General features: G+C 41.5%; 1 protein-coding gene across 2 annotated transcripts in view; it reads left to right on the top strand.

Annotated features, from left to right (window-relative positions):
• The window catches only part of LOC308102277 (uncharacterized protein), a 281082-nt gene that overhangs the window by 220149 nt on the left and 43842 nt on the right, over window positions 1-17091 (top strand). For both annotated transcript variants that reach the window (XM_080451915.1, XM_080451916.1), the window contains exon 7: window positions 15604-15651. In XM_080451915.1, the coding sequence (XP_080308041.1) occupies window positions 15604-15651 (48 nt within the window). The remainder of the gene's footprint in view (window positions 1-15603; window positions 15652-17091) is intronic.

Here is a 17091-nt window from a genome sequence, read left to right as displayed (position 1 = left end):
CTGAGCTATGACGCTGAAGAAAATCTTACCCTCTACATTAAGCAGACTGATAGGGCGGAATTGGTTGATATCCGTGGAGTCCTTCTCTTTTGGAATCAGGACTCCTCCTGACCTGCGCCATGCTTTGGGTATGATTCCCTTCTCCCAGGCCACTCTCATTAGTCTCCACAACAAACGAAGAATATCCGGGGCATTCTTGTAGACACGGTACGGAACTCCATTTGGCCCTGGGGCTGATGAAGCTCTCGCCCGCTTCACTGCGTGTTCCACCTCCCTCCATTTGGGAGGATTAATGTCCATTTGATGTTTGGGTTCTTCGATTGGTGGAATGTCAGATGGAATATCTATCTGCTCGTGCCTCTTGTCATCCGCATACATTCTTTCCAAATATGTTTCCAGCTCCTGCTTTGATGTTTTCAGGTTTCCTCCTTTCTCTTTGGTGAAGAGAGTTTTCACAAACTTGAAAGGGTCCTTGAAGAAACATGATCTTGCTCGTTCTCTCTTTTTCCGTGACTTTCGCAGGTTCTCTGCTCGTCTCAGAGTGGTTAGCCGGCTTTTGATGTCTCCCTGGAGGGTGTTGATGCCCTCCTTCTCACTATCAGAAGCCTTCCTCCACTGCTTCTTGAGTTGCCTTCTCTCCCGGATCAGCCGGTCGATCTCCTGTTGTCGTCTGGACTTACTCTCTAGTGCTGGTAACTTTCCCTGCTTGCTCCTTATTCCATACCGTTCTGCTCCGTATGAGTAGATGATGTCTCCCATCTTGTCAAGCTTTCTTTCAACTGTGCCGCTCATTCTTTGTAGGACACTGGTCAGGTCGCTGTTTATTGTCTCCCATTGTTTATTCTCCGAGGCTCCAGGCCATTTCACCCGGGGTATGTTTCCACTGATCTTCTGTCTTACTGTAATGTAATGTAATGTAATCTTCCTCTCCATTGCTGGTTTTGGCTGGATGGGCTCTATACATCCCTCTGCTTCCGCCACTGTGCTTGAGTTTCCTTCTTCAGGGGGGCTGATGTCCTGCGAACTTTGGTGAGATTCCGGTCGCTGGACTTCACTCGACTGACTTGATTGACTTCTCAAGAAGTACGTATCAATGCGAGGTCCCTGTTTTCCTTCCTTCAAGCACTTTTTCCTCCCTTGATGTATTTTCAGGCCCAGTGAAGATGTCACATTCCTCCAGCCGCAGGGACAGACCTGAAGCGTTTTCTCGGACGATGATGCTGCGCATGTCTTCCTCGTAGTCTTTTCCGTTCCAGGGTCTATTGCCATGTTATCCGTCGGTGAGTCTTCTTCCGCCCCCACTCTCGCAGACTCTAGGGGTATTTCTTCTTGCATTTTGTTCGTAGCAATTTGCGGGTGTCTCCAAAATACTGACTAGTATTGGATCCTGCTGACATGGGTAGCTAGCCCATGCCTGCCCCAGTTGGGGTCTATTTCCTCCTGTCAGCTGTCTTTCCAGCAGCCACAAGGTCTTTCCCTTGTTGCCAGCCATTCTGTTCACGGCAGTCACTGGATGGACTCCAGAGTGAATGATTTTGAAAACACAGGATATATGATGTTAAAGATCCAAAGTGCCTAGGGACTCTGCATGGCAGGGGCGTCCTACTCCCTGAGCCAGGCTTTCACTTGGCCGCATACCTAAAGGATAGAAGACTTGATGCGCTGTCATGTAGAGACAGCTGGACAGACACTTCTTAGGGATTTTCAAGTGGGTTCCTACTTTCACCAACGTTTCGCTGATTTAACCCCACAACGTCTCCAGTAGGCTCAGCAGTGTATTCTGGCGTCCCAGAAACACTTCCCTCTGCATCTGTCCAGCCGGTTTATTTGGGAGACCAACTAGGGTCTTTCCTTTTCAGCCAAAGCCACTGGCTACTCCGCTCTGCTAGTCTGGATAGTTCCTTGATGGCCTGGCGTAGGACTTGTCCGCTGATGCCTAGGTCCTTCATCAGCCTCACAGTACAGGAACAGGATAACGCGAAAAAGAAGCCATGCTTTCCACATGAATCAAGATGTCAGAAGATGTAATTAATGTAACATTTGTATCCTCCCCAAAATAGGGTGAAATCCAACGTGTGGAAATACTATGGGTGCAGTAATAGAACTAGAAAATGTGCTCCTCGGAGCACAAGTCTCCACCAGCAGACCTGTGCTATCGTTTTTTGTCATTTAGGGATTCTTTGTCTCTGTTTAGTGTTCTTTCTCTCTGTTTCTTAGCTTTGGCCTTCTGCGCCTTTGCTTCTTCATCAGGTTTCAGACGATGATTTACTGCTTCTTCAGTTTGCGTAATGGGAGTTAGTTGCATTGTGTGATCTCAGCTGTGATCTCTGTTCGTACTGGATAGTAGTGTTCCTGTCTAAGCTATTTATATATTTATATTACATGAAACTTGACCAATGTTAGGTGTTCTCAGAGGGACACACACACGCACGGACGGGTGATTTGTACTGGAAGGTACTGTTCCAATCAAGACTGATTGATCCTGTCTTACCTCACATCAAAAGACATAAATGGCTTTTTGAAGTGACACACCTATTTATAGGATTTTATTTCGTCATGCGTCCCTCTAGCCAATCAAAAGCATTGGTGTCAACATATTGTCACGTGTCACGTGGAGCTTGACCAATGTTAACTTGGCTAGGGGGGGGGGGGACACACAGCGGGACGAAGCGAAAACATACTCTAAAAGTAATGTTATTGGGTCAATTCATCCCATTTACACCTTTCAAATTTTTCATTTTGATTTTTTATTTGAGCAAATGATATGTGACAGTCAAGAAAGGCTGTTGGATATTTACAAACTGTCCTGAGTGACGGAGATAATAAATATGTTAAAAAATGTAAGGTCAAGTGATTCCAGTCCGTCCGGGTGAGAGAATCACTGTGGAATGCATAAGAGAGAATCTATTCTATTTGATGGAATATTAAAATATTATCATGGAACTATGAACTCTCTCTCTCTCTCATACAGCCAGATTTAAACATGCCCCCAAAAAGGCTAAATAAAACAATAAACAACACAAAAAGGCTTCTGTTACTAAAACATACACATCTAATAATCAGGCTGCTTGTCTGTCCTCCCTCGTTGGCTTATAACCAATTTCCAAGAGGGAACGGAAACGGTATGTGCTCCGGTGATGGAGTGCACAGCCTAGAGATGTCCCGATGCCATTTTTTCCTTCCCGATCCGATTCCGATTCCGATACCACAACTTGCGTATTGGCCGATACCGATACCAGCGTGCTTAAAACAATTATATTAAAATATGATTAATTAACAGCTGTATACTACTAACCGTACATGATATGATTGCTGTCATCAGGTTAAACCGTGTGATAGTGAAATGCAACCTTACTTGAGCAAGACCCGGAAAAGGCGCGCTGTGATTGGCCAGTGGTCACTTTGAGTGACAGTCGGGGCAAACGCTTGCCCCAAAACATGATTTACGATTCTGTCCCTATCGGTACGTAACTCGAACGGTGCTGAGTAGGCTAAAAGCGAACTTCGCAACGTTCGGCACGGCAACTCGCTCGCTTTAGCTTGCTCGGTGGTGCCTCTCGTGGCTCAAGTTCGCTTGAGACTGCGCGCCCTCTGCACAAACTATACTTTATTAGCCAAAAAATACATTTCTGCGGTTGTCGGAAAAAGAGTGTCTCCAGGGGGATTCGATCACGGGCCTTAAGGTCCTTACACACCGGGGCGAATTCTTCATGGCAATAAATACGTTTTTTTTTAAAACCTTATAAAGTCAATGCAAGCGTCCACATCAGTTTCGCAAAGCGAAAAAGCGTCTTTTAATTATTCGGAACGAGTCCGAATTTTGCGTATATTCGCATATTCGCCGGTGTGTAAGGACCTTTAGGGTTGGCAGTCTAACGCCTAGTGAGGCACACCACGAGACCAGTTGGAGCACTGGGGTTTTGGGCTGTGTTAGACTGTAAAACTGCCCCCACTGGGGGCGGAGTCCTTGTTTTCTCATTTTTGCATTCAGCCAATCGCAGGACAGCAGGGCGGGGCTTGGACGAATGCAGCTGTAGAACAATATTACGCGGTTAAACCCTTTGTAAAACATGAACTAATAAGAACATACAGAGAATGAATGCCAGAACCATTTTCTTTTATTATCCAACTTTTGAGAGAAACTTAAAATGTTAACATTTTAAGTTTTAAGCAGTTTGTTGTAACAGTTACAACAAACAGTAGTGCAATGGCATTTGTAACATTCAAAGTGAGCATCATCTACTCAGTAAACAAAAGCAATCTGTTTGCTTCAAACAAGTTGGCTACACATTAGGACAGGAATAAAGTTACTTAGTGCAACAATAAAGTGTAAAATACTGTAAGTTCACTTTGAACAAGTAGGCTACAGTACACAATTGAAGTAGCTGTATGGAATAAATAATCCCTGTTAACCATTAATCCCTAACCGTTAAGTAAAATAAAAATGTTAGAACCTTTTTTTTATATAGAAACAGTAACATTCAACATTCAAAATAAATAAAAATCACAACAATTACAGGGTAAAAAGAAATAGCACCATCTATGCTAACCCTACACTGTAAAAAACAAAAAAACTTCACTTCAAGTAGACTTACACATTGTGTGTATAAAGCAGTACTGCTCATTTTTCTGCAAGTGCTTAATCAGATGTTGGTGCAGATCTTAATCTGGTGTTAAATTTGGCGAACTTTGTGCCACCTCTCGGAACATCCTTCTTGCAGACTGTGCACTTAGATGTTGTGCTGGTGGGGTTTTCCACTGTAAAATATTGCCAAATGGCTGACATTTTAAACTTAAACTCAAACTACACTCTCCAGTCTCTACTAGCAGCACCGTGACCGCATGCTGCGCTGCATTTGTTTGTTTCACCGGCGCAGCCTAAGCATCACGTGAACAAAAATGTGTTTTGATAATGTGGAAGTTACATGTATTATTAGCGTAGTCGTCACCAAATGATATGACAGGTCAGTTCTGTGAACAAACAATAGTTCTATAAAAAATGCTTCATAAAAACAGAAGCTCATCGTATGCGCTCTGAGTCTGGTAGCGAGAGAACCAACAGTGTCACACGCAGAAAATAGCTTATCTACAAGCTCACAAGGCGTCGATCCGCTCACAGCCCGCCCTGTAAGACCACCCACCAAGTTTGGAGCCTGTAGCATGCTGGGAACTGGAGTTATGGCTGTTCAAACCCAAGCTAATAGGAACACAGAGGTCTCAACGAATGGCTATAGCAAGTCAAATGTGTAGGAAAATAGGAATCTATGACTAACTTAACAGCTTTCACATATGGATTATATTCATGGATGGCCTCCTGTGCTTTCAGTAAAAGGTCTCTATCCAGCTCTCTAGTTGAGGCATTGGCGCAACGATTTTCCAGTTCATAGGCAGAATCATGGAAGTAGATTTGTGAAAAAGATGCATTCCTGAATTGAATGCAGGCATATCAAACTCTTATATATTACTGATACTTGCCACAGACCTCAGTATTAAAAAAAACCTGTGCCTCCTTCTCAGGCTTGTTTTCTCGGATCCGTCATTTTGAGCTACAGTATTCCTTCCACAGATTTTCACAGGTACTGCACTGTTGTATAGAAGTCTGTCTGTTTATACAAACGATTTTAACTATCAGTTTGGCATATGAAAATTATTGAAGATTGGGCAACTACATTTAAGGCCTAAAATGCATCTCTCCAGCCTATGTCTTGCTCGCTGTGGAGTCGATCAGGTTTTTGATCAATGTGGAGATAGTTGTTTTGTCTATCATTGATTAGAATGACAAAGTAAAGTAAAATAACTGACAATAAAGTATTATATCACAAAAAAAAAACCTGAGTTAGAGTTAGGTGACCAACAGTTTGAGGATCCAATGGAGTTAGGAGGTTTAGTCAGAAGTGCCTTTTAATACTTTTCATTGGTTCAATATTTATAAAAACCCACACACAGACGTAAAGAGTGTTCAATAGAACTGATTTATTAAAGACAATTTAAAAAGTTGAAAACCTGAGATAATGAGGAAGCCCTATTTAAAGAGACCACCCTGTTTAGAGCATGAATGTAAACAACCAGCTGATGACAGTATGAGTCCAGTGTGCATCATGAACTAACACCATGCTTCATTTGGTTTTGTTTTAAGGACAATATCAGGTGATCGGGTCTCAGGACATCCTGGTCAAAGTGGGAGATGAGGTGATCCTTCCATGTCTCATTAAACCACCGTTCAACATGGCCAGGAAGACAGTGGAGTGGTCCAGACCTGACCTGAAGCCGTACCTCATACATCTCCTCCAAGATGGACATTACAAACATGGCCAAGACCTGAACCCGTTGTACAAACATAGAACGTCTCTGTTTCGTGATCAGCTTCCTATTGGTAACATGTCAGTGAAACTGTCCAGGGTGAAGCTCTCAGATGAGGGGAAGTACAGATGTTCTGCTCCACGTCTGCAGGAGCAACTCCACATCAACATCTTCACTTTGATCCAGCTCCTTGTTGGTAAGTTTTATTGTTCTAGTGGTTCTGTGACCAGAGAGCCAACAGGCCTGAGTCACACTTAAACACAACATTGTACACTTCACATCAAAGACAACACTGCACTCCATAGAGCAAGGAAACAACAATTAATAAACCTCCCTCTCACAGCACTGTAACCTGTGTGGTGTGATGAGGACCCACACATTGGTAACTTCCTACCTGCCTGTTGAGAAAACCCTTAAATACCTGTATCACTCATAGCATCACTTTATCTCTGCCTTCCTCTATGGGCGACAGACAGACAGACAGACAGACAGACACCTTGTAGCTTCACCTGCCGCTGTTACATGCATTTAGGGAAAACACTGTTTTAATTAAGTATTCAATCAATCAATCAATGAATCAATGTAATTATAGTAGAACTCGCCGAGCTGCGGCTGGAAAGAATGTTTTACGTGTTCTCGCTTGTTGTAGCATCCATAGCTTTAGATTTTAGATTTGTAAATATTGTCAGCATTGTAGTGGATGGATGGATATATTGATGGATTATCATTCATCTTTATGTTTTTGCAGGCAATGTGTCTCATCCAGTGATCTCTCCAAATGGACCAACAGACGGTGGTGTATCTTTGACCTGTGACTCTGGGTGCTGGTATCCACAACCTGAGATGTCTTGGCTGGACGGTGATGGAAACAACATCACTGCTGGACCCTCAGTGACAAAGACACGTTCTCAACACTGTTACATTGTCCAGAGGAATGTGACAGTGACACTGCCAGATCATGTGACATGTAGAGTTCACCTGCCACGCTTCAACTATACTGTTGAGACACAGTATAACATCTCAGGTAATGTTTATGTTTATTAAAGGATCCCCATTAGAGACACATGAATGAGACTCTAGTCTTCCTGGGCTCCTGAACAAAGCAAATACATACATACAACAAAAAACAGTAATTAAAGTAAAAATAAACGATAAAATAAAAATGAATACAAAAAGACAAGAGAAAATGTTGGGAGTACTATGTTACCACTAGTGTTGTAACCATGTTCAGAAGACAGATGTCACTGGTGAGCCAAGCTGGGCAGCTTGTTGGTGCTAATAATGGGCCGTATTCACTAAGCAATTTACGACTATATTTTGATTGTACAGGCATTTACGACAATTCCTACACTAGTAGTCGGATTCATTCATGTTTTTTTGTCGCTGATTTTAGTGGGAGGTCCGACCGTTCTCAAGTCAGCTCCAAGGCTGACTTACCAGGGATCAAAGCTGTGCCTATCTCGATAGAATGCTTTATTCTTCATGCAAAATCAATTACAACAGTGCCAAACCTCAAATAAAATTATGTATGTGCCCAACATTTGTCAACACATATATATAAAAACGAAAAAAGATGTCATATTTTGTAGCCTATATGCATAATATAGACATGATGCAAATTCCACCGCTTTTTATTTATTTTGTAGGCTATCAGTTGCATTTAGAGCTGAATTAATAGGTCCCTCAGTGTGTTTGCAAGTGTTGGCCGACTCAGCCAAAGTGTCACGTAATGATGAAATTTTCATGAAAATAGACTTTGATACCTTACTGAAGGCACAGACGCACCTCCACTGTCCGCACTATTAATTTAAAATACTGTAGGCTACTGTATATTGATCACATGAACGCCACATACAATAGCCTAGACAATATGTGACAATATATGCGACATATTAATGTCTCAAGAACAGATTCTGCTCTGCGTTTGAATCTGTCGGGGGGGTTCGTCATATCGCGTACGCACTGGCCTACAAGTGGGCGTGCCTTCAGATCAGGAAGCAGGCCGCGCTTTACCCAATCAAATGTAGTGGGCGGGATTTACGTGTCTGCCAATCCTTCCCCACTAGAAACAAATCGAAACTCATTTAACAATAGCGTCCTCGGAGCAGACAAAACCACGGAAAGATATTCACATTTTAACTTACTCTTTCATCATAGAAACAAGTGGGCTTATAACCAAAACCATCCATGTTCTCTGGGAGAAGTGGTGTTAGTGTTCTGTGTAGAAATATTGTTAGTGGGAATAAAAACGCACCACCGGAAGTGAAAGGCTGAAGGCAGACCAAAACCCTGGTTTCCTTGCGTACGTGTGCTACGTCGACTTCCTCCCAGAGCCAAGTGAGATAGTAAAAAACAGCAGAGGGCGCTGTTTTTCCTTTTCATTTGGCGATGGGTTCCCAGATTGGCGACATATAGACAATATGTGTGTGTGTCTTACCATCTGATGAGGAAACAGTGGATGAGAAAGCTGTGTCCAGAATAAACATTCCCCGGCCATTCCGAGGACAGTGATATATTAATCCAAAAGACGAAAGTCCCCTCAGTAATCAATAAGCTCTGGTCCATAATCAGGTTTGCAGCGGATTTGCAGCGTTCCACTTTGTTCATTAGAAAAGCCTTATATAATATCCTCTCCACTTTTTTCTCTAGTATTTCTCTAGCACCAGTGTTGCCAGATGTTGTGAGAGAAATAAGCAACCAGATCTAGGAGAACAAGCCCAAAAGAAGCAACTATGGCACTAGGTCATTATGAGCACTTTAATTAAACCTACTGTATATACTGTATACATTGAAAATGTATCAGACCAATTATCAGCAGCATTGGATCAGTCACTGAAACACTGTTCAAATGTGTCCCAGCAAGCACAGTCAGGACCCGGACCAATCAGTGACGTCTCGATTGGGGCTAGATCAAGTCAAACCAAGACAAGTCAGATCTGGCCCAGAATATCACCTGATTTCAACCAAAATTAATCCTGACCACAAAAATGTCACTTCCAGGACGTCATCTAAACACATTTTTCATCACCCAAAATTGCTGTCCAAATGTCCATATGATGTCCCGGTGATGACGTCCTGTAAATGACGTAAAGATCATCCCCATATGGGCTGTGATCTGGCCTAGTCCTGAACGTCACCGGGGTGATGACCGGGCGTCATCATAACGTCATCATGACGTCATTGTGCTTGCTGGGGTGGGTTTCTTTCGCAAGCACAATCGATTCACTAAGAAATGTACGACCATATTTTGATCTTACCGGCGTTTAAGACAACATTTTGCATGAATATGGTCGTAAATTGCTTAGTGAATCGGTATGCACTCAAGAGTCATGGGCTGATATACCCGATAACAGGCTCAACAAGCCCAAAGCTTAATTCAGATCCGGGTTTGTAATGGAACCGGTTTTCGAGCTCCATCCCTACTCAGAGAGAAATGTTCTGGATTTATCAACTCAACACCATGCAACCACAGGGCTTAAACAATGATTTCTCCTACAAACCCTTCTTACAAACAAGGAATGTGTTCTGTTCATCTCATTGGAGTTTCTGAGGTCACTATGCATTTGTATTTAAAGTCTTTCTGATGTGTTTTGATGTTTGGGTCCCTGATGTGGTCATTTTGTGCCATTTTAGATTATTTCAGCCATGATGTATATATACTCTGTGATGTCTAAAAAAGAAAAATAGTGATTTCTTCATGATCTGTGATTTTGTGTACTGATATCGTGAACTGCTGAATTGATTGTGATTGTGATATGGTGTAACTGATTAACTGATTGCCTAGCAAGGACCCCCCCTTGTAGGACACATGTTAATAGAGACCACAGTGACTTAGTGTAACATGTAGGACACATGTTAATAGAGACCACAGTGACTTAGTGTAACATGTAGGACACATGGATGTTAATGGAGACCAGGCAGGAATCAAACCCATGAGCTTTGGACCACAGGACTATAACCATTTTAACACCACTGTTGATTTGATTGATTTGATTTTATAATGTTTACAGTTGTGTTATAACTATGTGTTTCAGAGGCTATGATTCACACAGAGAGAGGATCAACTGGAGCGATTAGAGGGATTATTAAAGTGATCATCATCATCTTAGTGGCAGCAGTACTGGGATATTTATACTGGAAAAAGAAGCACCCTGGTGAGTCTTGAACTGATTTGAACTTATTTATTTTTAGTAATCACTGCTATTGTACTGTGTCTTCAATATAAGTTGCTAGATATCTTGACACTTGACAGTCAGATAAACTTGACATTAAGACTTTGAAGACAGTTGTTCCATATCCACAGGTTAAAAACGTACAAGGAAGGTGAAACTGAAACATACAAATATGCATAATCAAAATCCACAGTTTGTTAAAAAATGTAAATTCTACAATCATCAATAATCATGTAAGCATTAGGTACATACCCACGATGCTATCAAAAGGCGTATGATGTAGGTAGATGCAGCTGGATTCTCACAGACAAAATACACAGCCTCTTCTTCTTCTTTTGGCTTTCCGGTAGTCTAGACGTCCGTCGGTGTATTGCTGCCAATTATTTTAAATCTTTTTTTGGGAAAATGAAAAACAAATGTATACAATAAAAAATATATATAAAATAAACGAAAAAAGTAATTGAAAAACCAAGGCTGCATCGCGTATTAGGAGGGCAGGGTGAGTCACTAGAACCAAGGACGGGTGTTTTTTATGAATCTATCATGGTTAAAATAGAGTTTGAAGTTACAATGGGTTTATATACTGTAGGAAGGGGGCTGTTATGTTCTAATAACACACTGTTGCACTGATACATGGGGTTTACTGTATATTGCTATATAGTGGTTAAAGGGATACTTCACTCTCGGGCCGGGGACACATTTAAAAAAAATATAAAAAATAAATGAAAAAAGTTATGGAAAATTCATGGCCCCCTCACACATTAGTAGGACACTGCGTGTCGTGAGGGGGCCATGAATTTTCCATAACGTTTTTCATTTATTTTTAATATTTTTTTTAAATGTGTCCCCGGCCCGAGAGTGAAGTATCCCTTTAAGGTCCCTTTAAGAGGTGTGGTTATTATGGGATGCTGACATTACGCGCAGAGCGCGCGCTGAAACAAGGAAGTATGATCTGTACTGTGAGAGACTACTAGAGAGTAAAGCAGTTTGTTTTGACGTTGAATCATGTGTGCGTGTCAGTCTTTTCCAACACAACAGGGGCGTGTCTGATAAAATGAATATCAAATATCTAAATACTGAATCAAGCAACTTAAAAACTGTCTGGGGTGCTCCCAAAAGCCTGAGTAGACGATAAAATTACCCAAAGTTGTTTTGAAAGTGAAATATCCCTTTAACAACCCCTGACATTCGCCGGATCACTGCCCACACCTCCCCTAATGATGTGTCCTCCCCCAGTCTTCCACAGTATCTCCTCCAACACTCTCTCTTAGCGTTTTTTATGACTCTCCTGGCCACTGCTCTCAGCCGCTTGTACTCTATAGCATTTTCCTGCCCTGGATACTTTCTTAGCACCCTATAGGCTCTATTTTTTTCCCTCACTGCCTCATCACACCCTTTATTCCACCATAGAACACTCTTTTGTTTTACAGCTTTTTTCCTAGGAATGCAGTGATTTACATTATCCCTTATCATCTCACATGTTCCACTCTTCTATTGAGCTGTCCCCTTTAACACTGTCCAGTCCCATTCTACACCCCTCAGCAAATTCATCCCATTTAGCTTTACTATAATTTAGTGGTCTTGGTCTCATATCTTCCTCCACTATCAAGGGCTGGCCAAATCCCACCACGATCGGGAAGTGGTCACTTCCTAATGTGTTCTCTTCAATGGTTTCCCACCCCTTCCCTGCTAACTCTGGAGATGCTATAGCTAAATCAATGCATGACACCCTCTGTTCTAATATCAAACCTAGTTGGCCTCCCATCATTCATACACACCAACCCACACCTATCCATTGTTCCTCTACCACTTCCCCATTCTTATCCCTGTCTTTGCTCCCCCACAGTGGGTTATGTGCATTAAAACCCATATCACTGGAGTCCCCACCTCTTCTACTACCCTTTCTAAGTCATTCACACTCTGCTGCATACACAGGTTATATAAGTTAACCACATTCATCCTACAGTGCTCCCCCCACACCCTCACTGCCATACACTCCAGGGGGTTTGTGCCACCCGTTGGTATTGCACCCCTGCCCAAACAAATATTGCACATCCCCCTCCTGTCCCTTCCTTACGATCTTCTCGTAAGCAGTCATACTCTGGGATCACAAAGTCAAGGCATGGCTTTAGCCATGTCTCTTGCACACATATCAGGTCAGGCTTACCCTCACCGATATCAACACATTTCTTGAGTTCTTGTCCATTTGCAATTAGCTCCTTGCATTCCATTGCAAAATACAGGACATGATAATTAGCTTAATCATCATCGTCCCCCCATTGATCAACCTCAATTTCCTCCACCTCCTTCTCCTGTGGCTTAGGCGCCTTCACTTGACTGCTTGCCATATATGCATGCAAAGAAAGCTATTGGGTCACACGCTCCCATTCCCAAGAACCTCTCCGCTGCCTCAGCCACCGACTTCATGATGTCAGACTTGTTTTGCTTGCCCTTAGTACAGTTAATAGTAGCGCACATCACATCAACCATAAATGCCAATAAATGTTCTTTTTTCACCACAATTGAATCAGCTGGCAAAGAAGGATACATCTGGGAAACATACACAGGAACATACACAGACCCAGTCTACTTTCTTTATAGCCTCTGCATACGAAATATTATGCTGCTCTTTAACCTCCTGGACCTGCTTTGAATTTTCAAAGTGATGGCATCCCAGAAAAGATGCTGTAGCGCCCAAGTCCTATACTTGATGTGCTACTGGTTGCCGAGGGAGTTCTGACGTGTGCTCCATACAAACGATGTCCGTTGAGTTCATAAACAAACGTTTTATTCTGTAGCCGATCTGTCACTTGTCACAGCATACAATAAATAAATACATAAATAAACTAGAAAAAGTGCTCCTCGGAGCACAAGTCTCCGCCAGGTCAAGTAGGTTATTATGGCCTCCTGGTGGCGCTATAATAGGCCAATGTGAAAAGGGTGGCATTTCTTCTTAGGCTTTTCACAGCAATCGGACACTGCATTCATGATTTGAGCCATTTTGTTCCAAAATTTTGTTTTGCTAAATTAGACCTGCTGGTGGCGCTATAACAGGCCAATGTGAAATGGGTGGCATTTCTTCCTCGGCCTAGTGGGAATCTACGTGGAAATTTCACGGAAATCGCACACTGCGTTCATGATTTGAGGCATTTCGTTCAAAACTAACCAATCCTGCAAACTTTGGAAGCCAATCTTAGCCAATCAGGATGGAATATGGAAAATCGGACAGATCCGCGTTGATCACATGACTATAGAGATACTGTGTACTGATTTGCGTGTTTTTTGGACAAAATCTGTAGGAGTAATATCCAAAAATGTGTTTAGCAAAAGTCGGCCTCATGGTGGCGCTATGACAGGCTGATCTGAAAAATGTGGGGCAGAGGTTCTACTGTGGCCTTGTCCCTGCGAGGACGTCATCAAATTAGAAACAAGTCAAATGGCTCTTACAGATGCCATATGAGCGCCCCCACAATTGCAACACTTTGAATCAGTCACTTCGCATTTTAACAGATCATGTTCCCCCCCACATTTTGTAAATCTTTGACTGCCACGGCATGACACAGCACCATGCCCACATCTTTGACATTTGTAACATCTAAGCGGTGGAATCTCATATTGTTTCACTTGAAACGACAAACATCCAAAGGCGGCAGACTGTGACCATCAAAAGTTATCAGTACAGGAGCGTTCGGACTACCTCCACTACGTGCTTTGAATCTCTTCACTTCTTTCACTTCTCCTCCCCTGATTTGCTCCTTCATTTCCTTCTCAGTTATGTCTGCACAGACACCATAAATAACTCCTTTGACTCCCTCCATTCTGTTTGAGATATACACTTCTACGCTTTGCCTAGCTATCTTTTTAACCGCAGTGGCTTTCTTTTGTATTTCTGCATTCTTACACATCACCATAAGCATTCCATTAGCTAGCATTCCATTAGCTAGAACACTACTTTAAACTCGGTGCCATCAGTTTTCCTCATTGTCCCTAAATGGTAAATGGTAAAGTCCGTTCGCTTTCTGACAGTCCTCAATACACAGCCTCTCTGTGCTTCACTAAATGCAATCATGTGCTAAACTGAGTCTACTTCATGGTTACAGGTGATCACATGACATGCTAGAGGTCACATGACTACTGATACACTCTTATAAAATATTAACTTGCAACATGAAATGTTGTAACTAAACAGCTATAGAGTGTTTGTTCAGTAACAGGAGTCTCCCTGTCTTTCCAGATCTTTGATAAAAATGAAATACATTTTCAGGGAGGTGACAAAATGTCAGCCAATCAGGAGAGAGTACCCATTCATCAGCTTATTTTTTTACAGTGTTCCAGTTCCAATTTTGTCTGCTCATTTCTTTGTGTCATCACTTCCCATTTCACTTGTTTAATCTGTATCCGGTCTGAGTTCTCTATCCTGAATGGATAGAATGTGTATCCTGGCCTGAAAATGCATGTTCTGTTTAATAAAGAGCTGGAGAGACATGGAGATTCCTGTTACTGACTCTATAGTAATGATTACTATCACAATATAGAGATATTTAACACTGTAACTGAACAAACACTCTATAGTAATGATTACTATCACAATATAGAGCTATTTAACACTGTTATAACAAACACTCACAATATAGATCTATTTAACACTTATTTTAACCAAAGAAAATCACTTACCCTACCTTTAAATCTATATTTGATATATCATCCATCTATGCATCTATAATGACATGTCAAAGACTTTGTCAATATATTGATTATATTGATCAAACATGTGTTCATGTAGTTAATGTATATATAGTGTTTGTAAGAGTTAACATGATGTGTATTAACCTGTAATCTTTCTCCTCTGTAGATCTAGAGACTTGTGATGTTGTATGTAAGATAAATCCATGATGTACTGAGTTCCACTGCATGCAATCAACTGCTGTACTGCATCTGTTATTGTACTATGATTAAATAAAATAAAGTATCAATAATAATATTTATGTATTTATTTATTCATTTATAAATGTAATACTGTATTCATGAAGTGTTAGCACACATCCTGTAAGCTCCTGTCAACAGATTATAACAGTTCCTCAAGTGCAGAATGCAGATCGACATGATTTTACTCTTACTGTATGTGTTTCAGAGATGAATCCATTGGTGAATCCAGCAGACCAGCCTATAACGTATTCAGGTAGGTCTTCTGTTTTATTATTACTGTATTCTGAGGTGATTCGTTCTACTGGTTGTTCCTCACTTTGTATTCTGAGGTCCTCTGGTTCAGTTATAGTCGATTTGACGTCTACTTTATCTGTTCAATACTAAACGTAGAAATGATCTTTCCCATTACTTTGTTGTTGTTGATTTGCATTCATATGGGGACCTAGACTGATTTTACTGAGACTGACCTGCAATTTAAAATATAACATCAGAGATGGATTCTACACACATGAGAACCCGTTCAGTGGCCATCTTGGATTATGCAAATTGCCCCAATGACAACTTTGGGCAACCAAGACAAAATTGTTCTTGGACACCATGAATACAAATCAACCAAAAAACATCATAGGAAACAACTATTTAGGTTTTTGGCTACGTAGGCTATATAACAGTCAAACATATATGATACCACAGTGGTTGTTTAAGAAAACTCATATTTAAAGACCTGGCGAAAAGAAAGATATGTTTTTCACACTTTTAGAGCATACCCGTGGTCATAATGAGGACATATCTATCATTAGATGCCAAAAAATATTTTGTGTATTTTTATATCAAAAGTCTATAAAATTGAATTTTAATTACTTCCTGTACACAAAAACGTACTGTGTGATGACATAGATTAGACCTTTATGAATATAAATTCATCTTGATTTCATTCACCTGTTTGATTCCCATAGCTCACGTTCTTCCACTCACACCTGATTTTAATTAGAGAGACACTGGGCTGCTACGATCTTTATATAACTCAAGATGACGGCCAGATGGTGCATTACTCGTTTTAAACTTAAACGGTACACTAAAATAAGTATCTTAAAACATTTTAGGTTAGAAATAAGCAACATAAACATGCTTCACATTTTCTCTTTCTTTCTCCCTCGGGCTGCGTGAGATGCAGGCTACAAACATAGCCTTCTCTGGCTAATGCCTTTCCCATAGCCCAGGGGGATGGGACCTTCTGATTGGTTCAGAAACATACAGGCATATACTATTTCACACTGAAACAAAAAAAGTTACAGAAAAAAACATTTCACCAGGACTTTGTGCATGATGCATGTGCGTATGGATAGCACATATGTGAAGGAGACCGCACGTGTGTGTGTGTGTGTGTGTGTGTGTGTGTGTGTGTGTGTGTGTGGCTGTGGGTGTGCGAGCACACTGTGCTGTAGCTTAATTCCTTTCCACATTTCTGCTCCTGTTATTTATTCATCTAATAGTACATTTTGATTGGTTCAGGTAATGTCACAACGCCATGGCCGACACTCCATATCAGGACAGTTTTTAGGGTGATATCACTGTCAGATCACCTGTTCTCTGGCAGGTTGGAGGCTGTGCAGTGCAACACCACAGTGATAGGTTTTATGATCACTGGTGATGATGAAACAGCCAGAAGGAGAGAGGTCAAAAACCTGACACA

The sequence above is a fragment of the Gymnoscopelus braueri genome (genome assembly GCF_963280865.1).
Source record: "Gymnoscopelus braueri genome assembly, chromosome: 15".
NCBI lineage: Eukaryota > Metazoa > Chordata > Actinopteri > Myctophiformes > Myctophidae > Gymnoscopelus > Gymnoscopelus braueri.
The sequence above is the reverse complement of the archived record's forward strand: the minus strand, read 5'-3'. Positions and strand labels throughout refer to the sequence as shown.